Here is a 26,317-nt window from a genome sequence, read left to right on the forward strand (position 1 = left end):
CCAAAGGAGCCCTGTATGTTACAGTGAAATACATTATGTAGAAATACATTATGTTGATTTTTTGTTTTTGTTTTCTAGGTGTGTTCTGCCAAAGTGAAAACTTTGTGATCTGTCTGTATGTACTCAAGAAACATAATCTTCCTCCCTATCTTACTTAACTTACCTCAGTTTACAACTATGTTTGACTAGAGTCAAACTCACCAATCGAAGCAAAGTAAAGTTTTAAAAGCATCATTAAAGTTATTCAGCTCAGCCGTCTATTGTGAGGAAAAGGGTAGGGTAACAGCTGAACTCATCATCTTGATGTTATTAACAGCACAGAGAGTAGAATGAGGATATGGGTGTCAAACCGGTGGTAGTCACTTTCCCGATGACAGTAATGCAGACAACAATGACACCAGCATAAAAATCACAAGTAGTGCAACAGTGAGTAAATATCTACATATCATAATTTAGATGCACAGTATCTCTGACACCTCTTATTGCCGTCACCTCTAAATTGCGAATGCGCAAAAGCCATGGACTGCTGAGCTCGTCATTTACACTGCTCAGAGTGCGATTGGCGCTTTTAAGGCGGCAATAGGTGGACCCGACGCTAGAACACATTATAGAGGCGGCGGGTCCACCCATTGCCGCCTTAAAAGTGCCAATCGCACTCTGAGCAGTGTAAAGGACGAGCTTAGCAGTCGCCAGCTTTTGTATATTCATAATTTACTGGTGACGGCTATACGAGGTGTCGGAGATATTGTACATCTAAATTATGGAATGTAGATAATTGCTCACTGTTCCACAGATGCTAATCGTGATTTTTATGTCTGTATCATTGTTGTCGGCATTGCTGCCATTGGGAATACGTACCCGACTGTCAAACACACCTCTATAGGAGATGAAGGTTATACATCCAACTTGTTAAAATGTGTTCTATAATGGTCTGCCTAACTTACTAATCACAAATCACACCTAGAAGCAGGAAAACCTCATATTTGTAATTAACTCATAAATTCAGATTTTCCGGGAGTCTCGTGAATTAGGTGGAGACCTTCCAGTCTCCTGAAACAGCAAGCAGTTCTCCCGCCTACAGCAAAATGTGCCATAGAGCCCCGCCCATCTCGGCCAACACATAGTGGCAGGAGTGTCATGTCGTGAATTGATACTAGTTTACTGAAGTGCGGAGGCTTGATAACAGGGATACCCCACTTGATTCCCCCATCCACCTCCTTGTGTCCTACTTGCCCTCCTATTTCCTAGGATCCTATTTCACTGCTGAAAGTTCCGTTCCTTAGTTTAATATATGGAATCTTCTGCCAAGATTGGTCGGTTGGCAATGGTGGGAATTGTAGTCTTATAAGTGCTTGCCAGCAATTGTTTGACTAACGTATTAAAAGCACACACTTTAATAGTACCAGCCTGGTACATTCATACTGCACATTACATATAATGGTATTACCACTAATTATTAGTCCTTTTTTGCATTATAAGACACACCAATGTCTTCTTTACTTCTAAACATAAAGGTTATTTTAATTATCTGTGCCCTGCAATTAATTTACATCAATGCTTCATATCTGCAGTTTTTTTGTCAAATGTGCCCAGTTTACATGTGTGTTATAGTAACCCTACACACATATGTAACCTTCAATGAGACGTTTGTTTTCTAACTTGCCCTAGACCAATGAAAGCTCTCGTTGGGTCTCTATTGGTTACCACCCATTTTGGACCTTGTTGCTGTCTAGGGCTGCCCTTGGTGTGCAGATGACATTTTGATCATCGCTACTCACCTGAGGAATGCCTGTAAGATATAAGTAAGATGACACATATATATACAACAATATATAAACACAAGTGTATACTGTACATTTCCGCAGAACCCGTTTTGTTTTCTTGGTGTCATTTCTGTTTAAAAATAGCATTTCCCTGTCACGGCTGTGCACTTATTAGCAGCCTAGGACAGAACCTCTGTGTTGTAGGGCCTGGCGGCTGCCACCTCCGCCGCGATTCATAGTTGGCCACTTTCTTATTATAAGAAAAAAGAACTGTAAATGTTGCTTTTGCTAATTGGAGACTAGTTCCAGCAAAACCAATTATCATCAAGTGTATTACAGGCATCAGTTGCGGTCCAGGTATAATAAAAGCTGTGTTTCCCTAAGAGCAGCTGTGGTGGCAGAAAAGGTTTTAGCGGGGAGGGCAGTCATTCCTGTCAGCGGCTCCATTCCCCTAACAGCTAAAGAGGTGAAAAATCCATGAGAACATTTTTGTGCAACATGATCACTAACCCACATCCCCTTCCTTTCTGATTCACTAGTCTGCAAACCCGAGCCTAACCCCTTCCATCCCAGGAAGGCCCTCAGCACCCAGCTCAGATTGGAGCAGCATTGTTCTGTCAGTAAATTACACCTCCCATCCCAGCGAGGCCCTCAGCACCTAGCGGAGGATGGAGGAGGCTGGTTCTGTCACTTTACCTCATCTTCCATCCAAGCGAGGCCCTCAGCAACTAGCGGAGGTTGGAGGAGGCTGGTTCTGTCACTTTACCTCATCTTCCACCCAAGCGAGGCCCTCAGCACCTAGCGGAGGATGGAGGAGGCTGGTTCTGTCACTTTACCTCATCTTCCATCCCAGCGAGGCCCTCAGCAACTAGCGGAGGATGGAGGAGGCTGGTTCTGTCACTTTACCTCATCTTCCATCCAAGCGAGGCCCTCAGCAACTAGCGGAGGTTGGAGGAGGCTGGTTCTGTCACTTTACCTCATGTTCCATCCCAGCGAGGCCCTCAGCACCTAGCGGAGGTTGGAGGAGGCTGGTTCTGTCACTTTACCTCATGTGTTATCCCAGTGAGGCCCTCAGCACCTAGCGGAGGTTGGAGGAGGCTGGTTCTGTCACTTTACCACATGTTCCATCCCAGCGAGGCCCTCAGCAACTAGCAGAGGTTGGAGGAGGCTGGTTCTGTCACTTTACCTCATCTTCCATCCCAGCAAGGCCCTCAGCAACTAGCGGAGGATGGAGGAGGCTGGTTCTGTCACTTTACCTCATCTTCCACCCAAGCGAGGCCCTCAGCAACTAGCGGAGGTTGGAGGAGGCTGGTTCTGTCACTTTACCTCATCTTCCATCTCAGCAAGGCCCTCAGCACCTAGCGGAGGATGGAGGAGGCTGGTTCTGTCACTTTACCTCATCTTCCACCCAAGCGAGGCCCTCAGCAACTAGCGGAGGATGGAGGAGGCTGGTTCTGTCACTTTACCTCATCTTCCATCCCAGCAAGGCCCTCAGCAACTAGCGGAGGATGGAGGAGGCTGGTTCTGTCACTTTACCTCATCTTCCACCCAAGCGAGGCCCTCAGCACCTAGCGGAGGTTGGAGGAGGCTGGTTCTGTCACTTTACCTCATCTTCCATCCCAGCAAGGCCCTCAGCAACTAGTGGAGGTTGGAGGAGGCTGGTTCTGTCACTTTACCTCATCTTCCACCCAAGCGAGGCCCTCAGCAACTAGCGGAGGATGGAGGAGGCTGGTTCTGTCACTTTACCTCATCTTCCATCCCAGCGAGGCCCTCAGCAACTAGCGGAGGATGGAGGAGGCTGGTTCTGTCACTTTACCTCATCTTCCATCCAAGCGAGGCCCTCAGCAACTAGCGGAGGTTGGAGGAGGCTGGTTCTGTCACTTTACCTCATGTTCCATCCCAGCGAGGCCCTCAGCACCTAGCGGAGGTTGGAGGAGGCTGGTTCTGTCACTTTACCTCATGTGTTATCCCAGTGAGGCCCTCAGCACCTAGCGGAGGTTGGAGGAGGCTGGTTCTGTCACTTTACCTCATGTTCCATCCCAGCGAGGCCCTCAGCACCTAGCGGAGGTTGGAAGAGGCTGGTTCTGTCACTTTACCTCATGTTCCATCCCAGCGAGGCCCTCAGCACCTAGCGGAGGATGGAGGAGGCTGGTTCTGTCACTTTACCTCATCTTCCATCCAAGCGAGGCCCTCAGCAACTAGCGGAGGTTGGAGGAGGCTGGTTCTGTCACTTTACCTCATCTTCCACCCAAGCGAGGCCCTCAGCACCTAGCGGAGGATGGAGGAGGCTGGTTCTGTCACTTTACCTCATCTTCCATCCCAGCGAGGCCCTCAGCAACTAGCGGAGGATGGAGGAGGCTGGTTCTGTCACTTTACCTCATCTTCCATCCAAGCGAGGCCCTCAGCAACTAGCGGAGGTTGGAGGAGGCTGGTTCTGTCACTTTACCTCATGTTCCATCCCAGCGAGGCCCTCAGCACCTAGCGGAGGTTGGAGGAGGCTGGTTCTGTCACTTTACCTCATGTGTTATCCCAGTGAGGCCCTCAGCACCTAGCGGAGGTTGGAGGAGGCTGGTTCTGTCACTTTACCACATGTTCCATCCCAGCGAGGCCCTCAGCAACTAGCAGAGGTTGGAGGAGGCTGGTTCTGTCACTTTACCTCATCTTCCATCCCAGCAAGGCCCTCAGCAACTAGCGGAGGATGGAGGAGGCTGGTTCTGTCACTTTACCTCATCTTCCACCCAAGCGAGGCCCTCAGCAACTAGCGGAGGTTGGAGGAGGCTGGTTCTGTCACTTTACCTCATCTTCCATCTCAGCAAGGCCCTCAGCACCTAGCGGAGGATGGAGGAGGCTGGTTCTGTCACTTTACCTCATCTTCCACCCAAGCGAGGCCCTCAGCAACTAGCGGAGGATGGAGGAGGCTGGTTCTGTCACTTTACCTCATCTTCCATCCCAGCAAGGCCCTCAGCAACTAGCGGAGGATGGAGGAGGCTGGTTCTGTCACTTTACCTCATCTTCCACCCAAGCGAGGCCCTCAGCACCTAGCGGAGGTTGGAGGAGGCTGGTTCTGTCACTTTACCTCATCTTCCATCCCAGCAAGGCCCTCAGCAACTAGTGGAGGTTGGAGGAGGCTGGTTCTGTCACTTTACCTCATCTTCCACCCAAGCGAGGCCCTCAGCAACTAGCGGAGGATGGAGGAGGCTGGTTCTGTCACTTTACCTCATCTTCCATCCCAGCGAGGCCCTCAGCAACTAGCGGAGGATGGAGGAGGCTGGTTCTGTCACTTTACCTCATCTTCCATCCAAGCGAGGCCCTCAGCAACTAGCGGAGGTTGGAGGAGGCTGGTTCTGTCACTTTACCTCATGTTCCATCCCAGCGAGGCCCTCAGCACCTAGCGGAGGTTGGAGGAGGCTGGTTCTGTCACTTTACCTCATGTGTTATCCCAGTGAGGCCCTCAGCACCTAGCGGAGGTTGGAGGAGGCTGGTTCTGTCACTTTACCTCATGTTCCATCCCAGCGAGGCCCTCAGCACCTAGCGGAGGTTGGAAGAGGCTGGTTCTGTCACTTTACCTCATGTTCCATCCCAGCGAGGCCCTCAGCACCTAGCGGAGGATGGAGGAGGCTGGTTCTGTCACTTTACCTCATCTTCCATCCAAGCAAGGCCCTCAGCACCTAGCAGAGGTTGGAGGAGGCTGGTTCTGTCACTCTACCTCATGTTCCATCCAAGCGAGGCCCTCAGCACCTACCGGAGGTTGGAGGAGACTGGTTCTGTCACTTTACCTCATCTTCCATCCAAGCGAGGCCCTCAGCAACTAGCGGAGGTTGGAGGAGGCTGGTTCTGTCACTTTACCTCATCTTCCATCCAAGCGAGGCCCTCAGCACCTAGCTGAGATTGGAGGAGGCTGGTTCTCTCAGTTTATTACACCCTCCATGCCAGTTAGACCCTCACCTAGCAGAGTTTTGTGGATGCTAGTTCTGTCACTTTATTACATCTGCTGTCCCAGGGAGGCCCTGAGCAAGCAGCTGGGTTTGGTGGAGGCTCGTTCTGTCAGTTTATTACACCTCCTGTCCCAGGAAGTCTTACAGCATTTGACTGATTATGGAGCAGTCTGGCTCTGTCTGTTTATTACACCTTCCATATCAGGTAGACCTGCTGCTGCAGCACCCAGATATGGTTCCTGCAGTGTTTCGTTTCTGTCAGCTTATTACATTAGGCGTTATAATATACGCAGAGTATATCTATAGTGCAGTAATTAAATATGCTTTTTATGAGAGGCTCATTTCTGAGAAAAATTCCCTGAGTAATATCCACATAGTAGGGCAGTAGTATTTAGTACCCACTTACTTTTATCTTGAAATCTTAACTACTAGGATTGATGTTTATAAGTGAAATAGGAGGTTATGATTAATAATCACAGTAATGTTATTCATCTGCTAATGCACTTACGATACTTCATATAAAAATGCTTTATTTTCACTGGCTTCACTACAAGAGAGGTTTATTGACATGGAATAATGTACTCTCAGCTATAAGATATGTGGACATTAGAAGTTGCTGAGAAATTCCATGTCTATAAAACGGTATCATATTGTTGCATTTTACAGTAAAGGGTAAATCACTCCTAATTATTCGGGTTTCGGCTTGACGTAAAACAAGATGCTTGTGTACTGCTATCGTCATATCGGAATGCCTTCACGGTTGTTCATTCCATTATGGAACACTTTCACAATGAGTCATGTGATACAAGCGACATCACAAAACCCCAAATATTGGTAAACGCCAAATATAAAGATAGTTCACAGGAGTTCACACATATTGAAAAGTCTCTAGTATAAATATATTCCATATGCGGTAAAAATGGCAACGTTTTCTGACTAGGGTAAAGCGATACGGAATTTGCTGGTGCTATATAAATAAATGGTGATGATGATGAATAGGGTTACCAGTTCAGCCATATAAATTTAGACACACATGTATTACATGGCTGCACTGTGACCTATTCACATATATCCTTCCATAGAAAAACTGCAGGTAATTGAGGATTCATGTGTATTAATTACAGTGCAGCCATGCAATATGTGTAATCCATATGTATTTACATGACTGATCTGGTAGCCATAGTTCTGAGGTAATATAGAAATTTAAAGTGTCCTTGTCAACTGAGAGGGATCAATTTTGGGGGATGGACTAATATTCATGAGACTGTGGCCTATCAATTCACTAAGAGCCATTATAGTATAGGTAGGTCAGGCCTCGTAGATGTTAGTCAGACGGTGCCTCAGTGATGTCACCTGATCCTACCAAACCGATAGGCTGCAGAGTGGTTCATCCCACAAAATGGCTGTGCTGCCGCCCTTTGTAGGTGACAGGAACTTTTTAACTGCAAGGATAGAGCAAGGTAAAAAGGAAATTGGAAATGTTATTTACTAATATAAAATCAAGAAACATAATTTGTAAGATTCTGTTTATCAGAGGTAACGGTTGATAAAAATAAATGTAAAAAAAAATGTGATTAATCGAATTGTACGTTTTGGAGTTATTTTGTATATACGCTTGTATATAACACCCTTTCTTTACCTCAGTGATTCAAAAGTATTGTGTCGGAACATATTTGTGTGTCTTAATATTAGGCTCGATACAGGGCCGTAACTAGGGCTGTGCAACAAGGGCAACCGCCTAGGGCGCAACGCTGAAGGGGGGCACAATTTAGGAATATTTTAGGTTAATTTGGTTAAAATTGAGGGCTAGAATTGTAAGTTACGGCTCTGGCTCGATGTGCCACAAAAATTTAGGGTCCATAGAGGTGATATACGTGAACTAAAATGTATTTGTATAGCTGAAAATATTTTGTTAAACTGTCCCCTTGTTTTATCATGAACTCCTGTTTTAAGTTTTATCTACAATGATTTACCATTGATGTATTCAAAACAATACGTCTCATGTCAGATATGTTGTCAGGTGTGTAATAATATCAAAAAAGATCGGGACCAGCTGCGTTACCCCAAATTTAAGGTTTCTTGTGTAATATCTGTTTAAGGGGAAAAAAAACACTCCTGGTTGTATCGGTTAAAATCACGTCAATCATATTGCACTAGAATGGTAGATGTTATTACTTACACGAGATGTTTTTATTTTTCACAGTTTGGGTACAAGCTCTAACATTTTAACTCCTTTTGGTTAAGGGCGCCCATAACGATTGTTGTATTCTAATCACTTGTACTGTACTGTGTCGACCAATCGTCATCCACGTAGTTTCTGGCTGTCGCTGGTTGACGTGGTCCCCTCTCTCCGATCCCCCCCTCAACTCTCACATCCGAGCGCCGCGGTGTTAATTTGTAAAATCCATGGAGAGAAGGATTTGAATTAGCTTATTTTTCCTCACCTGTCATCGTCCGCTATCGAATTTCCAGTTTATTTTCCAGTGGAGCTGTTAATTAATTAAATGGCGGATCTGGTGATGGGGAAAGAGGTGGGGGGGCTACCGAAAAGGATGCATTATACCCTCATCACCTTCTAGAGAATAATAAACAATGAAATACACTCCCACAGCTCAGCCCGGCCAATGTTTATTTATATATTTGGGGAAGATTTATAGTTTTTTTTTTTCCCCTCCCAGGACCCTTCCACAGATGACAAAAAATGTGCATTAAAGAGCTGTGAATAGTATGTGTAACCCTTTCTGCCGTGTTGCATTGCCCTCAGCCTCTGTACAAGGGACTCGGTGTCACAGTTAGGCGGTCTCACTGTGGTGTTGCACTGAAGCGATAATTCCAAAGGATTAGCTATTATTTATAGAGTTGAAGTGTTAACATAGCCTCGTTGAATAGCTACACTTTCAAGGCATTACCGTTTTTATACACCCAAATCTCTCGCTCAGAATTTCCTCACAGCGTTCTACAGGTATGGAAATCCCTACAGCGCCCCCAGTATTAACCCTGCTAGTTCCAATAAAAAGCTTTCTGACTGGCTGAGAGAGAAAGGCCACACAATACGCTGCAAACTTTGCAATAGAAACATGGAATATCAGAATTTTGTTAGGAACGGCAAAACAAAAACACGCAAAAAATTTTGTTCGGTTTGAGGCCCAATAGTCTGGCCACAGAGAGCAGCTGACAGGAAAAATAAGGGTCATCTACAATCTCTTGTACATTAATCATTGTTACAGCATACTAAAGGAATAAGAAACAAATGGATTTAAAGTCATTTGCATTTTATTTTGAGCTGACGTTCCTACTCACATTTACATTTGAATAACTGTGTGCCAAAACTACACTTTAGTATTCCTTTCTCTATTAAAGCAACAATCCAGTGTAGGTTTATTTATTTTTCCTTTAAATAGCAAATTAAGTACTTTCTAAGCATACATCCGATAGTCATTTTTCTCAGCTGTCCTTCTACAAATCGTTATCTCCTTTTCAAATTCTCTCTGGAGGTTAACAAACATGGCTGCCGGTTACACAGGCACACGGCTCTCAGCATTTCATGTGGCGACAGAGGGGAGAAGAGGCATTTGGCATTAGACAGCTCAGAGCTCCTGCTCAGGGCCGGATTTACCACTATGCAACCTAGGCAATTGCCTAGGGCCCAGCGGTCCCCAGAGGGCCCTCCCAGGGCCGGCGGTGAGACCAACCTTTAAAAATGGGCCACTACTTATGGGCCAGTGCTATGTGCTTGCCCCCTTGGGCTAAAGTCTGCCAGCCAGCCCCTGAATAGGGGTATATGTTATGCTAAAAACTATAGTGCTATGGATTTTTTCAGGGAGGGGGCCCCAAACCAGTCTCTTGCCTAGGGCCCCATGAGGTCTAAATCTGGCTCTGCTCCTGCTTACTACGTCATGTGACTTGTAGCCATGACAGTGTGCACGTAAACTTACTGACAAGTGTTTGCTTTGCAATAATTTCAACATTGCGTGAAATGTTCAGAAGCGTTAATGCTCAGTGATCCACTAGTCTATATTACACTGTACAGAAACTTAAAAACACGTCATTGAACATGCATCTAACACTCTGTTAAAGCTGCATTAAAACCTATACTGGTGGACGATTTTGTTCCTCACTTTAAAATTGCGGCAGAAAGGGGGGGGAGTGGGAGCACCACTGAGAATCTGCAGTTTCTGTGATGATTCGCCCTCCCACTTCTATTAGAACACGAGGACATGCACCGACACTGGAGGGAAGTAGGTTCAGAGGAAATTTGACGAAAAACTACTTCACAGAAAGGGTAGTGGATAAGTGGAATAGCCTCCCATCAGAGGTGGTAGAGGCTAATACAGTAGAGCAATTTAAACATGCTTGGAATAGACATAAGGATATCTTTATAAAAGGCCTAAGGAGCAAATAGAGTTTGGGGTTAAAAATGCCGTCAAATTCTATGTTTCTTCTCCAAAACATCAAGGTTGTGAGATTAGCCATGGCGCCCGGGGAAAGCAGAGCAGTCCTCTGTTTGAATACCTAACAGCATTTGGGGCCGTAACACACTATAAGATTGTCCAAAATTTCCCAGTGGTGCAAGTATGGGTTGACGAGATTAAATGAGCTTTGGATGAAGGGCTTGGTGCGTAATACAGTGAACCTGGGGTGATATTCTCACTGTTTTTTTTGCAAGAGCATTAGATTATTATACTTTGTGTAAAGTTCTTGTTGTTTGTTGTAGTTAATTTATTTTTCGAAAGGGAGAGTTCCTGTGGCTTTAACGCTGATGATTGCCATTGGCAGGATTAAGCCGTCACTGCTCGCCCCCATAAAGCAGCTGGGTGGGGGACCCTTCCCTGCATCCCCAATTGTAAAGCGCTACGGAATTTGCTGGCTGATATCTGTGACAGGGTGATTGTGGAGGGTCCGCCCTCCTTGCCCTCATTTACATACCGGAGCCATCGGCTTTTGTTTAGATTAAAATGGTAAGTGAAATCTATAGACCTATGTATTGTACATTTTCTGGGAATTTGACTTAGCTTCGCCTCGACATGTTGTCACTTCAGTGATCATCATTTAGGCTACCTAAAACCCTGCTTTCCTGTTACTCCAGCACAGTGACCCCATTATGGAAAATAAAGGTTGCTAAGGACACCGTTGATATTAATACCATCAATGCTTATTAATACTGATGAAATCAGGCCAAGGTGAAACATTGGCCTTGCTGTAAAAAGAAACCCACATTCTGCTGAGCGAGCCTGCTTGATTTTTGTATATATATCTGCACTCCTCTTGTTCTGTCTACTGGGATATGTGATGCATTTTTATATTCATATTCACCTCCCACTAAATTACACCAAATTGCTACTTAGCATAGCCAAAGCCATTGTTTTACACGACCGCTCATACTACAACTCACTTTTTCTTGGTGTCATTTACCTTCCTGATTGGTATAGCCCTGTTTACATTATCTTATTGTTTTTAACCATGAACTGATGGGGGGGTCACTTGAAAACGGCCCCGTCATGAATTAATTTTTATTTAAACACGTATGATGACAGGTGTGTTTTAAAATTTATCAGCCAGTTTGTAGTTTATATTTTCTTGGCTGTTGATACCCTATAATGTTAGTTAAAACGTCAGTACAGATGTTACATGTCTGTATATGAGGTAATAATGGTAACAGCTGTCTAATGCAAGTCACCACATTAAGTGTTTGGATAAGCAAAGTGCGGACGCGGAATCACTGAGTGACAGGCCATTTACTGATTCTACTAAACTCAGTTGCTAACTGTCCCTAATTTCCAGGGACTGTCCTAATTTATTTTTTTTTCTAATTATTTTGTATGGTCAGGCAAGAACAAACACATATTATAACAGCGGGACAATGAGTCCAGTATAGCAGGTACTGACCAATATATTACAAAATTAAAGATATCATCACAAGCAGTGAAACAAAAAATTGAATTATTTTAAGAATAAAGGGAGGGGGGGGGGGGTAGATGGGGAACGAAGGATTGAAAGATAAAGGAGAAAGGGAGGAACAGGACTAGATTGTCCTAAATCACTTCAAAATGTGTTTACTTTAAATGTGACTATTTTTCAATAATGACTGCACAGTACAATGAAGGTTTTTCTACCTGCCTTGGATGGTTTAGTCTCGCTTGGTGCTGTGAGCTTTCTATTTTTCAGTTTCTGAGACCCTTTGTTCTCCTGATTACTGATCATTTTATTTTTTGCATTTTCATGTTACATAAATAACATGTTGGTGAACATTGGCAGTTGTAAGTAAATATTATTTTAGTATTATTTTGTGAGTGTTGTTTATCCTGACACACAGACAATGATAAGTAGTCAAATGTCTTTCATAGCACAATTCCCCTCATATTTACAAATGAAAGAATATATCCAATGTATGGTATACAACCTATAGGTTTAATTGTCTCAACTAAGTTGTTGGGGTTTTTTTTCCACTGGGAGCTCCCCCATTTTTGGGATAGTACCCCCAGCCAGAACCCTGTGAGTTTTTTTTGGAGATAGAGCTCTGGTTGACATGTTGTTCTTCCTCTCTCTGCATCCCGACTGTGAATAATATGTTTCACATGTTAAGTGCACACCACTGACACAGCTTTGCACGAACCTTCTGTGAGACTGAGATAACAAGATGTTCGTGAGTCTGTGCAGTTTTGCAATGTGTCCCAGGATCCCAGAGGGTGGGTTTGTGGAGACAGATTGTAATGGTTCGGGCTATGTGTGTGCACCACTTTTATTGTTGGGGTTGTAAAATCCTGTGTGTAGAAGCTTTCACTGTGTGCTCTCTGAATCCAGAGTCATAGTTCTGTGAAGTCTGTCCTAGGAGGGCACAGGATGGCAAGGCATCCATGTTTCAGAACCTGGCAAGGTCTCTTAATTGGCAAGAGGGGCTTACTTGGTTAGAGGCTGAGTAATAAGCATATGGGTGGGCATGTGATCAAAAAGTACGTAATAAGGAACTGAGTGAGCGGTCCTAAGGGATCAAGCAGTTTTTTAGTCACTTTGGATCCTATTTATTAATCCTTATTTTCATGTAAATTCCCCGAAAATTGCAGACGCAAATTTACGTATCATACAAATGTATTAACACTGCATTGCTACGATATCTGCTGCTTTGCAATTTATTTCCCGAAATGCGGAGCAGTCCCCATAGATATCATCACCATTTAGTTATATAGCGCCACTGATTCCGCGGCGCTGTACAGAGAACTCATTCACATCAGTCCCTGCCCCATTGGAGTTTACAGTCTACATTCCCTAACATACACAGACAGACAGATAGAGAAGGGTCAATTTTGATAGCAGCCAATTAGCCTACTTTTTTTTTAGTATGTTTTTGGAGTGTGGGAGGAAACTGGAGCACCCAGGGGAAACCCACGCAAACACGGGGAGAACATACAAACTCCCCACAGATAAGGCCATGTCTATGGGGACTGCTATATACCGCAATTTAATAAGTTATGAAAAAGCATTGACACATACGGTAATGTATGCCAGCCTGAGCCGACGTACATTACCGTATGTGTCATTTTTCAGGTCTGCTCCTATGGGAGGAGCATTGTGGTAGAGGAACCTTCGGACGCCTCTCTGCATCTTACAGCTCTCCCATCCGGTGGTCACTTTTTGCAATAGTGACCATAGAAAAGATAGGAGAGGGGTCTTCGCAGGAACAGCAGTTTTTCGTGACTGCTGCTGGATTTGAACCCATAGTCCAAGCAGAAAAGCTTTTCACTGTGACAGGTCTATAAACCTATGGCATGTCTTTGGCTAGGTGTGAGCTCCTTAGCCTTCATTTACGGACCCCTATTGATTACTCTGCCTGATATAACAGATCTTCGCTTTGATTGAAGATCTGTTATTGTTGCAAAATATTATTAAGTTATCGCCAGAAGATATCAGTGTGTGCTGGATGATACAAGGGGAACGGTATGGTGTATTGGGCAATAACTTGTTAGAAGTGATTTGTATACATGCTTAAGACATCATATAAAAGTCAGCACAAGAGAAATTAAGGAGAAACAAAGAAGAAAGTGATTGCAACAGGTTTTTATTTGCGAGACATGGGCAATGCAATTTAAGTTCAATTACTTATATGATGCTATATTACTATGTATTTAGACATATGTTATGTTACAGGAAATTAAAGTATGTGGTTTGCAGCTTAGTTACATCTTTGTTTTTGTATTTGTGGAACAAAGAAAATCAAGCTTTGTTATATAAAAATTGGCGAATGCTGAGCCAAGTGTGCTGCCCTCTGCTGGTAGAAATTAGAATATATTTATGCTCTTATAACATTCAGTTAGGCGCAGGATCTATAGTTATTTAGTTGTGTGAATGTTGAATTGTGTGCAAGTGTTAAGGGTAACATGTTTGTCTCAGGGTGATATATTCTATTTTGCGTGACATGAAAGGTCTGTTACTTTATGTATATTTCAGAACACGGCTTCCTCCCCTCTCTCATGACAGATTGGAACGTTCTGATTTTATTCTTATGTATATTCCTCTCAGTAATTATTAAAAGTGTCGTAAAGGGTTTTATGAAACTGAAAATAAGTGTTCATTGGACTGATCTGAACCCAACGATTTCATGATTTTGCAGATTGATATATTTTTATTTAATTTTTTTACCAATGGACAGTAATTTTACTTTTTCAACCAGTTTTTTCAATGTTGGCGACCAAAACATAGTCTTAGGAACCCTTAAGAATAACTTTTCTTGTTTCATTTAACAACTGAAACTGTGGGAAAACTTTTTTGGGGTAGTCAGGATTGCTGTGTAAAGCAAAACAAACCACACAGGTCGTTATTTTTCCATTAAGAGAGTTTAACCTGTATTCAGACAGTCAGTGATGGTGTGGTTAAAGACAATAAAGTTTGTTGAACAATAAACCGTATCAATCCGCTGGTACGGTTTATTAGGGTATACTTAGGCAACCATTTTGTGGGTGGAGCCAATATCGAAGTGACTGCAGCCTATCAGCTCACTAGGAACTAGTGACATCACTGAAGCACTTTATGATCAATCATTTTTACGCTGCTTGTTGGTTATATTGGCTAATAACCCCGAGTGGTGACTTAAGGCTCTTTAAAATAACCCATTGGGGTACATTTATAGATTTGGACTGTGACCATTTACTATTAATTAAAGCAACATAATATAGTGTCAAAAAAACAGAGCCTGATTAAGACCCTATGGTGACCTAGGCAAGATACTGGTTTGGACCTATTCTCCACTTGTAAAAAAAAAAACAATGCATAAAAATGGGGCACAGTAATCTGGGCCCCTCAGTGTGCAAAAGTTGCCTAAATGATGATCTGGCTCTGAAACGAACTTCGTAGTTCAATAAAGGGGCATGGAGTACGATCAAAGTGTGGGCCTGTGAAGAGACAGGAGCTAGTGGAGAGTGTGTGTGTTGGGTGGATGCTGGATCAGGTGTTTAGAGTGAGATTAGGGCAAGGTTATGGGTATGGCTGGGTACACACTACAGGTTTTTCACCCGATTATCAGGCCAATCACACGATAAATGACCGTTCGGCACAATATCACATTAGTGTGTACTCTCCAACGATGAACAATTATCGTTCCAAACATTGTATTGTTTGATTTGATTTTTAAGCTGGACTAAAAGTCTCGTTCAATGATGGAACGATGTCCTTCCAACTCTGCAGTCTGTGCGCATTCACGACTAGCAGTGTCCATAGATCTCTATGGAGTGTGCAGCGTCTTTATCTTTTCAGCCGATGGTTATGACAGATGAAGAGCACAGATCTTAATGGTTATTAGTGTAAAACATCAGTATTGTGTACACATGAATCGCACGCTGATCGGGATTTTCAGTCGTTGGTAAAATCGTTAACGATATCGAATCGGGAGAAAATTTTTGTAGTGTGTACCCAGCCTTAAGCCACATCTAGGGCTAGATTTACTAAACTGCGGGGTTGGAAAAGTGGAGATGTTGCCTATAGCAACCAATCAGATTCTAGCTGTCATTTATTTAGTACATTCTACAAAATGACAGCTAGAATCTGATTGGTTACTATAGGCAACATCTCCACTTTTCCAAACCCGCACTTTAGCAAATATACCCCCTAGGCTCATTGCACATTGGTTTAGTAAATTTGACATTGACTTGTTACTATATTTTGATTTTATCTTTTTTTTTGTCTTAGGCGAGAGCGCCATCTCAGGATGCACCAAAAGCGCAAGGATTAAAAAGAAGCAGAGGAGGAACAGAACAACGTTCAATAGCAGCCAACTTCAGGCCCTGGAGAGGGTGTTTGAGAGAACCCACTACCCTGACGCTTTTGTACGAGAGGATTTGGCGAGAAGGGTCAGCCTGAGCGAAGCCAGAGTACAGGTCAGTCCTTGTGACCGAGAAATACCGTGAGGGACATTCATGAAAGCGCTCCCACTGGTAACTGAACAAAAGGTGGTGTTACCCATAGCAACCAATCATGTCTTTACTTTCATTTACTAAACCAATGACAGGATCTAATTGGTTGCCGATGACAACATCCCCTTTTCTATTTACTTGTGGAACATTTTTTCCAAAATGTCTTCCAATATGTTTTGGCTGAGGCGTTGGGGAACTACAAATCCCAGCATGCTGCCCCATTGTCTCAAAACTATTTTTGATTTTTTTATTTAGACCTCAAAGTGTTAACGTTAAAAATGAATAGTAACAAGTGATGTGATTTGGCTGACACATTGACCTTGGGTATGGCTGGTGTCACATAATGCCATCTGTCCCTAATTTACAGGGAGTCAGCTTGTCCGTGGGAAGTTTTGTTCCTGGGAATGTCCCCGTTTTTTCAGTATTGCCCAACTTTACAGTAAAAGCGCGTTACGATAAAATCCAGTAAACAAGTTATGATGTTGACAATGTCTGAAACAGTCAGTGACCAAACATTAACAAGGGTGTGTCCTAAGCTGGTCTAGGATTCGGGGGGGTTGGCAGTTTCTCCCTGAAAGCTGTACCCTTGCCTGTGTTTATTAATAAACGTTTTCCATCCTTCAGTTTAATCTCAATTCTAGTCATTGGACGGTTAAGAGAAAACTATATGTCCTGGCATTAAGAACACAATAAATTGTACATATTAGGATGACACTTACATAGGCAAATTCATTTAATTGTCATAGAACAGGAATGTAAAATTCATTGGAGTCAAACTATAACCCTACAAGAAAACCAATCAGATATAATATAATACAATTTACTGTTCTGTGATATTTCACGGAATTTTCTGTGTAATTTCCTTTAATTGTGATTGTTTTCAAATTTATTTTATTTAAAAACTTGCCCTTTTATTTTAAAGTTAATTACATGACATAAGTGTCATCCCAAAATAAGTGTCATCGATGGTTCAACTGACAAAATGGCTGCCTGTGTGTTCTGTAATGGAGATGTGGCAGTAATGGATATTGCTTAACGAAATGGTACATTGGTGAATTAGGATATAAACATCAGAACAAACTTCTAATTGATGTATTAGTTAAGGATATATTGTACGCTGTCTTCCCAATATAATATCTCCTTAGCGATCCTTCAGGTTAATCTAGTTCCTAGTCACTTTAAGAGAAGCAATATATGAACCTAGAGGGCGGAGAGGCAAGAAAGCTCCCTAATTTACTGTACGTCTGTGAAGTGGCCCTTCGAACCTTAACCTGTGGCCCCCAGCTCCTTCCTGCACTATTGTCAGATCTGTTTGTTATAGCTTGTAACACTTGTTTAAACTGGCGGCTGATATGTTATTACAGATAGGGGTCTCTTTTTGATTGAATGTATTGTTTTAACTTATTACTGAGAGAAGGGCAACGTGCGGCCCATTTGAAGGTTAAAGGGCCACACTATCATCATCATCATTATCATCATCAGTTATTTATATAGCGCCACTAATTCCGCAGCGCTGTACAGAGAACTCACTCACATCAGTCCCTGCCTCATTGGAGCTTACAGTCTAAATTCCCTAACATACACCAGACACACACACACACACACACACACACACACACACACACACACACACACACAGAGAGACTAGGGTCAAATTTGATATCTGCCAATTAACCTACCAGTATGTTTTTGGAGTGTGGGAGGAAACAGGAGCACCCGGAGGAAACCCACACAAACACAGGGGGAACATACAAATTCCACACAGCCCCCTGAAGTGTATTAGGTTGCCTATCATGGCTCTACATGCTTGTTTCCTACCGAGATTTCAACATATTTCTATTACTGTGTGTATACAGTACTGTCAATTATTATTATATGTTATATACGTCCTTTGCGGTATATTTTATCGCAGCCATCGGTCTACAGTGCGGTATGGATTGATGATCATGTGACCGTTTACCGCCATCTTTTTTTCAGGTGTGGTTTCAGAATAGGCGGGCCAAGTTCCGGAGGAACGAGAGAGCCATGCTTGCCAGCCGATCATCTTCTCTACTAAAGTCTTACAGCCAAGATCCCATTGTGGAACAACAGATCAGTCCCCGACCAACCAGCCTGGCACCTGAATTTCTGTCCTGGAATTCTAACAGCTACAGGTGACATAGTCCTTGATTTATATTTATTTATTTTGCGGTTGGAAAATTGAAGCTATTGTGAAGATATACCTTGTTCCATCCTAAAAGTCATTTGTTAGTCATTATTGTTTATTATATAAAGATTTATGTACATATTTCACAGACATCATTGGCAGAAGTACCCACAGTGCAGGTAGCGTACTATAATAATGTACCTGTAGTATTACACCGGTTATTTAATAATGAGGCGCTAGTTGGCGGGGTGTGATTCGGAGCAGAGGTTTGCAGTGGCCAATGGGAGGAGCTGGGCGGGCAATGGCGATCTTTGCTAAGTATGCAGTAGGCAATGCAAAAACTAAATTTCATTCTGCAGCGCGAGATTATTATGAGGTAATGTTGGGGGAGAGGGTGCATTTTTAGGGGGGTGGCTTCATCTACTTTCATTTTTGCCTGGTAGAGATCATAGTATAACGTAACTAACACTTCTTAAAAGGAAAAGTGGAGGTGTTGCCCCTAGCAACCAATAAGATTCTAGTTATCATTTATCTAGTACAGACTACAAAATGATAGCTAGAATCTGATTGGTTGCTAGGGGCAACACCTCCACTTTTTCTTTTTAAATGCACTCTTGTCCTATATTTCTAATGTGAAGTCTTTTGTGGTGAAGCGCATTCCTAGTGGCAACCTTGGTATAAAAATAGAAAACTGACAAGCGTGTCACATGTAGGAAAGGCAGCCATGACGTCCCCTCATTCTAATAATTTAAGTTACGAATTAGGCTAAAGCGATATTTTAGGATAAAAAACAGAAAAGTTTATTTAATAATAGGGATAGTTCTAAATTGGTTGCAAGTTTGATCTGATATGATGTTTACACTAGACTCCTTCCTCGTCATTCACACTATAAACAGCTGATCAGCCAATCAGATCTCAGAGAATGGAATTGTAATTTGAACGGCTTCTAAGTAGTTCATTGTGACCGTCAAGGAAGGAGTAAGGGCGGAAACTGAGCAGGAAGCGCTAGGTGTGATTAGTGTGCGTAGTTGTGAGTAAATCCTCCGCTGGTATCTGGTGATCATAGAAATTCGGCACGCACCACAATAGTATGTGGGAACGCTGGTGTAGTATGTGAGTCATTAATCAGATTCCCACTGCGGCCACTACTGCATTGGCGCTGACTGATATCTTGGACTGGATTGAATGTGTTAAATCTTAGGGCTGGAAACCGTACACACAAGTTCAATTTATATTATGGAATACTTGCATTCCTGTTTGTGGATCTTACCACGTCATATAGGAACAAAGGCTTTATTTAAAGTTGTTATTCACTGTTGCACCCACCCCCCCGACTCAAAATGTGGTCGAATACTTCTGGCGTTACCATAGAAAGACCTACTGAGCACCGTGTTATTCACACATAGGAACAGTGACATTGTACCGGCAGTATCTGATTGGTTGGTTGTATCTTTATAAAGATGTAATATATCTGAGGTAGACGCTCCTGTAAGGGGACATTAAGGCTCATTCATAAACTGCAAAAAATGTGGAGTCGCACTGCTTCTTTTATTCTTGTCAATGGGCCTAATTGTCCAGCACATTTCACACACACTTGATGGTAAAAGGGGAATGCGCTCAAATCTACAATTTTGTGAATACTCCAGAAAATGTGCAGAGTGGGAACAGTCCAAATGTCACATTCAGGTCCAACCTAGTTCCAATCTGAGCCTTTGTCTGCAGCCCCTTAGCCGGCTGCTCCTGATCTTATCAGAACGGGGGGCGGCCATCTTCTGTGTCATGTGACCATCTATGCCCAGGGCCGGATTAACCATAGGGCTAACTGGGCTACAGCCCAGGGGCCTCGGGCATCCAGGGGGCCTTTGAAAGTGCTCAACAGCATTATTGATCGGTCGGGGGCGCCCCTGGCCCGATCAATGCTGCTGAGCACTTTCACTGCAGCCCTTCCCCGGCGCTCTGTAGTCTCCTTACTGAGGAAATCTCGTGAGTCTCACTCTCACAAGATCTCCTCAGTAAAGAGCGTACAGCGCGCCGGGGAAGGAGGTAAGTGCCTAGGGGGGCGGCTCGGATCACGGGGGGGTAGGGGGCGGCTCCGATCACGGGGGCGCCCTCACGAGAGAATGGAGGCCCCCTTAGCCCAGGGGCCTCTATTCCCTTAATCCGGCCCTGTCCATGCCCAGTGCAGGGAGGTCACACATTGTAGCTGGAGTGGGAGAAAGGACTGCACTGTGCTCTCCCTCCTCCCTCTGTGCGGCCAATGTGAGGGCTGGACGGCCACATGCAGCCCTATCACTGACCTAGATCCACCTAACATGCTCCAACTGCAAGTACACACTCATTGCTGACATATTAGCCCACACATGCTCCAAGTACACACTCAATACTGACATATTAGCCCACACATGCTCCAAGTGCACACTCAGTTGCTGATATTCTAGCCCACACATGCTCCAAGTACACACTCATTGCTGAAATATTAGCCCACACATGCTCCAAGTGCCCACTCCCTTGCTGATATTCTAGCCCACACATGCTCCAAGTGCACACTCAATGCTGACATATTAGCCCACATATGCTCCAAGTGCACACTCACAGATGCTGACATGTTAGCTCACAAATGCTCCAAGTGCACACTCACAGATGCTGACATATTAGCCCACACATGCTCCAAGTGCACACTCACAGATGTCTGACAAATGTTCAAAACTTGTTGATTCTTAACCACTCCTACTATTTTAATGACATAGTTCCATATAGTTGGGGAGATTAAAAAAAGACACCAGTCCATCAAGTTTAATGAAAAGGTTATGAGACAAATCTTTATATTGACCTTGGACGTATTTCAGGGTCACCCCTTTTTTATAATTTAACCCTTCCATCCCATCTATTAATGAAGTACCCCGCCTCTAACCCCTCTCAAGGTCTCCCGTGTCCTTACTGTGCCCCATATGCAAGATGTGCCGTAACTAGTGACTTATACAAAGGATTATGAATGGTTTGCATCACGTACATTTATCCTGATATTTTTTTTTTTATGCATGCCAGGATTTTATTCAGCTTTTGTAGCCACTGCCTGGCACTGTGGTTAGTCTGTCGACTAGTATTGCTAAATCCATTTTCATTGCAGTTCCCCCCAATTGTACTCCATTGAATGTGTAAGTAGAACTTCATCTACCATTTCACAGCTTAGTTTTTGTCATTTTTGTCTTTCTGTAGCAAGTTACTCTCCTGCTTTGTGTAAATAACCCAAATGATTCCATTTAGAACTACCCCTTGTCTCCAGCCCTTTACCCATGTACTTATGTCTGCTTTAGAACTAGTGTTCCCCCAGCATTGAATGCTTTTGCAAGATCCAAATATATCACAACACTTGCCCTACCCAGATCCAGTGTAAAACCTCCTCATAAAATCAAACCACGATTGTTAGGCATGACCGGCCCTGCATGAAGCTACGCTGAAACTACGCTGACCGTTATTAAAAAATAAAATAAAATTAGAATATAGATTGTAAGACATTATAATTGATTATAGTTGTTGCTTTTTTTTTTGTTTGTGACTGAACTCTGTCATTTTGCTCATTCCAACAGTGCCAGTTTGCCACCTTATAATCCAAATACCACCTCTGCTCCTAACACGCTGCCCACCCAGGGAGTCAACATGGCCGACAGCATTGCCAGCCTGCGCCTTAAAGCCAAGGAGTTCAGTCTTCACCACAGCCAGGTGTCCACTGTTAACTGAACCCTGGTTGAACCAAAAAAATAAATAAAAAGACTAATTTCAAGCCAGCCACGAGGCACAGGGTGTGCTGGACACGCCACAGGCAAGCCCATGGCCACCGGCGAAAAAAATGGTGGCTCCATTTCCATGCTCCTTTTACTGCAAGAAGACGCTGAGATGTATCCGACAATCGGACTGGAGTCCAGAGCGCTTCGTCCGACTGGTGCCGTATTTTATGACATGATATGTATGACCTGGGCAACGTCTAAGGTCCGAACGTTGATCAAGTGGACCGGACTCTTGAGACCTATTTTGTGACTGTTGATATTTTATACTTAGACTTTTTCATCATTTATCAGCATCTTTTGTCCTGCCATTCCTCATTTCCCTTCTCTTTTCCCTGTGCCTCTCCTGTGTCTCGGTGCCATCGATATGCACTGTATATATGTACATACATACTGTGCTTTGTAAATATATCATTTTATACAATACTCCATGACCTTGGGCCAGAACATAAATGTATGCAGATTTGGATTAGGTAGATGTACTTTTTAACCATGTTTCGGCACCCAGAAAGCGATGATGTAAAAACAGTCTAATAATATGATTATTATATTACCTGTGTTCTGTTTGAAGGTAAACCTTAGAAATAATGTTTTATAGAATAGGGAACCTGTACTGTCTTATTACTTTTCCTTTTATGTCAGAAAAAAATAATTAGAAGTTGCTTATGTGTTGAAGTGTAAGCCCACATGCTCAGTCAGTGACATGAATCATTACGGCCTCTAGAAGCAATGTACGCTGTGAGTTGTTGTAACGTACCTAATTTACCTGGTTACATACACAATCGATTCTCAAACCAGAACATTCCCAATAACCTAGATTCTCCATCGCTCTAAGTATGTACAGCACAGTACTAACCACTGTTTCTGAAATCATTATGGCAAGACATCAATTTGACTTAGACTTATAAATTGACGTAAGTTTATTTTAATCATTTATCACAGAGAAAAGCCCTAAATTCGTAGATTATGGATGTTCTAACCGGAGATGGGGCTTCTCCCTATGAATTAAAGGCTACAATCGGCAGAATCTGTATTGTCGACGGTGGGCTATCCCTGAGGTCCTCTGGCAAAGCTTTGGGAAGCCTATTTAACAAGGACAGTGGCAATACAAGCATAGTCACTGCCCTCCTATCAACGTCTCCATCTCGGGATGGTGATAGCACTTCCGGTACACAAGCAAAATACTTTATTAGTTAAATAAAGCATTCGTCCATTTTTTATATTTTCTCTCCATGTATATATATATATATATATATATATATATATATATACTTTTACAAAAACACGTGCTTCCATTTCCACTCTACATGTGTGAATGCCTTGCTACCCAGAGGCTCCTTGCATCAGCTTGGCAACATTTTATTGATATATCAGTGTAAAACCAGAAAGAAAGAAAATCTACTTTATTATCCCAGAGTAATAAGTAGCTCCTGTATCTTACATGAAGTATTAAAATAAGTGTTTTCATTATTTGTCATAAGTTCCACATTGAAGTGTTCCAATGACCTATGCACAGTGGAAGCAGCCATTTTGTAACTAATACTTAGGAGAAAGTGACCTATCAATTTACCAGGAACTGGTAACATCGGGTAGACCTGAGGCACTTCATGAATATCGGTTATTGGTGTACCTTAGTGGACATGGTGCCTCACGCCTCATTGGTTTTTAGGCTGCATTCTCCTGAATATGTGATTGGGAGACAAAATGGCGGTCCGCCCTGTGTGTCATTGATGGGTATAATTCAGGTGTTTGGCCTCCAGGAAGCCATGGGAAAGCTGTGTGATTCAGGTACAAAATCAGGGTACAAATGATTATTTCGTAGAAATGGAGTAAGACTTTTCTAACAAAGCGAGACCTTTCTGTATGCAAAAGTAAATACAGCGACATATAATGACATTAATTCATGATGGATTAACAAAAGCCAAATGTAGATTTTTGTTTTGTTTTGTTTCAACGCACAATTGAGAAAACCAACAGGCACTTAATGAGATTTCACTACGGTGATACAAATTATGCATAAAATCACTGACACTTTTTCATCACTTCTATACATCTTTTCCAGTATTACCTATGATTTTTTTTATCCCTAAAATAATGTTATTGAGGTTTTTTTTAAATAACAAAGCAATAAACAAAGTTTACAATCATGACTGAAATTTTTTGATATTTTCACATAAGAGAAACATTAGTATTTGGGGGGGGGGCGAAACGGCACATAACGCATTGTAAAACTTTCGGTATTGATTTGAATTCGGTTATTCATGGCCTATCCATCCTATGGCGGTTCTGCTTGGTGATTATAATGGTAATTTTTTAGGGGGACATACTGGCTGAGCCCAAAGTTAATTAACAGATGGGGAGGTAGGGGTTAATTACCAGAGTTTATGGGTCACCTTAAAACAATATGAGGCGTATTTAATAAAAAAAATGCAATGTGTAGAAGTATGCTGTTACCATGAGCGTTCTATTCTATACTGCGCTAGAATATAACCAGCTGTAATCTGATTGGCTGCTGTAAATTACAGCTAGTGTGCACATTCCACCATGTTACTACATAAGCCTCATTTACACATTTTGAACAACCTATCTTGAATAGACTTCAAGGGGTATATTTACTAAACTGCGGGTTTGAAAAAGTGGAGATGTTGCCCATAGCAACCAATCAGATTCTAGCTGTCATTTTGTAGAAGGTACTAAATAAATGATAGCTAGAATCTGATTGGTTGCTATAGGCAACATCTCCACTTTTTCAAACCCGCAGCTTAGTAAATCTAGCCCCAAGACTCTCTGGGAAAACCATGATTTAGGCATGTTGAGCATTGCTATGATAATGCGGGTGCACGTTTACCAATTTATTCTTATTTTTGGAACAAATATTCCTAAGGTGAAACCTACATTCTGTGTTCAGTTTTATTTAAATGTTGTTATAAAAATGTTAAGGAACACATGTGGATAAGTCACTCTGCAAATAAACTCTAATTTCCCTGAGTATTTACATTTGTTAGGTATTATTGTGAAAGCTACCGTATTGATTCCTCAACTAAGGTAAAAATCAAATCAGCCATTTGGGTAGATTTGCTAGAGCTTCTTACATGGAAAATTGAAGGTGTTGCCCATAGCAACCAATCAGATTCTAGCTGTCATTTTGTAGAATGTACAAAATAAATGATAGCTAGAATCTGATTGGTTGCTATAGGCAACATCTCTTTTTTTTTTTTCATTTTTAGACATTTCAGTCCTGAGTGACCTAAACTATTTATCCACCAATAAGTTTTTGATAAAGCTTGTCTCAGAGATGGAAATATACTTGTTTAAATCAGATTGGACAGATGTACAATGTGAATAAAATAATGTTACAGTGTAATGTCCTTTTAATACATATGACCCTGTGAATATGTGGGCAATGATTGGGAACAAAACTAAATAGCGCCACCGCAAAATGGAAAGACTGTATAAGGTACTGCAGCCATCAAATGCCCATGAAGAATTATTCTGTTTATCCATTACTGATATTTCTACTTTCAGATTCATTTTGTTGTTTACAAAAAAAAACAACTTGTTTTATTAAACAATATTAGGGATCGCTAATTGTCTGTTTTTCTTTTGTTTTTTTTATCTTGTATAATTGTATCTTTATAGGAAGGTTTTTTGTATTATTATTATATAAATACAGTTGAAAATAATAGATTGTTATTTGTTTCTGGCACACACTAGCCGTAATTAAATACATGCAGATACCTTTGTGTATATATAATCACTAGCCGTTTGTTACACTCAAAATACATTCTATACAACTGTGGTAACCACATGGGTATTAATGTACTACCAAACTGAGGACACAGCAAAAGTCCCGCAAATGCATTTTGTGCATATTAAACATTAGACATCTGTGCTGGGGTATTGCAGGTGTGCATTGTGGGGAGGGGGGGGGGGGTGAAACATTTCAAATGAACAAGGGGAGATGCAAATGTGATACGTAACAGAGACATAGGGGTATATTTACTAAACGGCGGGTTTGAAAAAGTAGAGATGTTGCCTATAGCAACCAATCAGATTCTAGCTGTCATTTTGTAGAATGTACTAAATAAATGACAGCTAGAATCTGATTGGCTGCTATAGGCAACATCTCCACTTTTTCAAACCCGCCGTTTAGTAAATCTAGCCCGTAGACTTGACAGCAGACAAGATGCTATAGTTTCATCTATTTTGCCTTTTTTCAGGTGGGATATAGGGGGGGGGGGTGGTCTTAATATTTTCTATGTAAGTCTTAACGTCAATTTGTTTCCCTCGT

At 42.4% G+C, this 26,317-nt stretch overlaps 1 protein-coding gene across 2 annotated transcripts in view; it reads left to right on the forward strand.

Moving 5' to 3' along the window:
• Positions 1–25,614, forward strand: part of PRRX2 (paired related homeobox 2) — a 34,421-nt gene extending 8,807 nt beyond the window's left edge. Inside the window, exons 2-5 of one of the 2 annotated variants that reach the window (XM_075185084.1) lie at positions 15,875–16,062; positions 18,076–18,251; positions 21,372–21,399; positions 21,832–21,940. In XM_075185084.1, coding sequence (XP_075041185.1) covers positions 15,875–16,062; positions 18,076–18,251; positions 21,372–21,399; positions 21,832–21,852 — 413 coding nt within the window. In that variant the 3' untranslated portion in view covers positions 21,853–21,940. Of the gene's footprint in view, positions 1–15,874; positions 16,063–18,075; positions 18,252–21,371; positions 21,400–21,831 lie in introns of both variants that reach the window. The other variant, XM_075185083.1, reaches the window with a different exon arrangement.
• Positions 25,615–26,317: the final 703 nt, after the last annotated feature.

This window comes from Mixophyes fleayi, chromosome 9 (assembly GCF_038048845.1).
Source record: "Mixophyes fleayi isolate aMixFle1 chromosome 9, aMixFle1.hap1, whole genome shotgun sequence".
Taxonomy (NCBI): Eukaryota; Metazoa; Chordata; class Amphibia; order Anura; family Limnodynastidae; genus Mixophyes; species Mixophyes fleayi.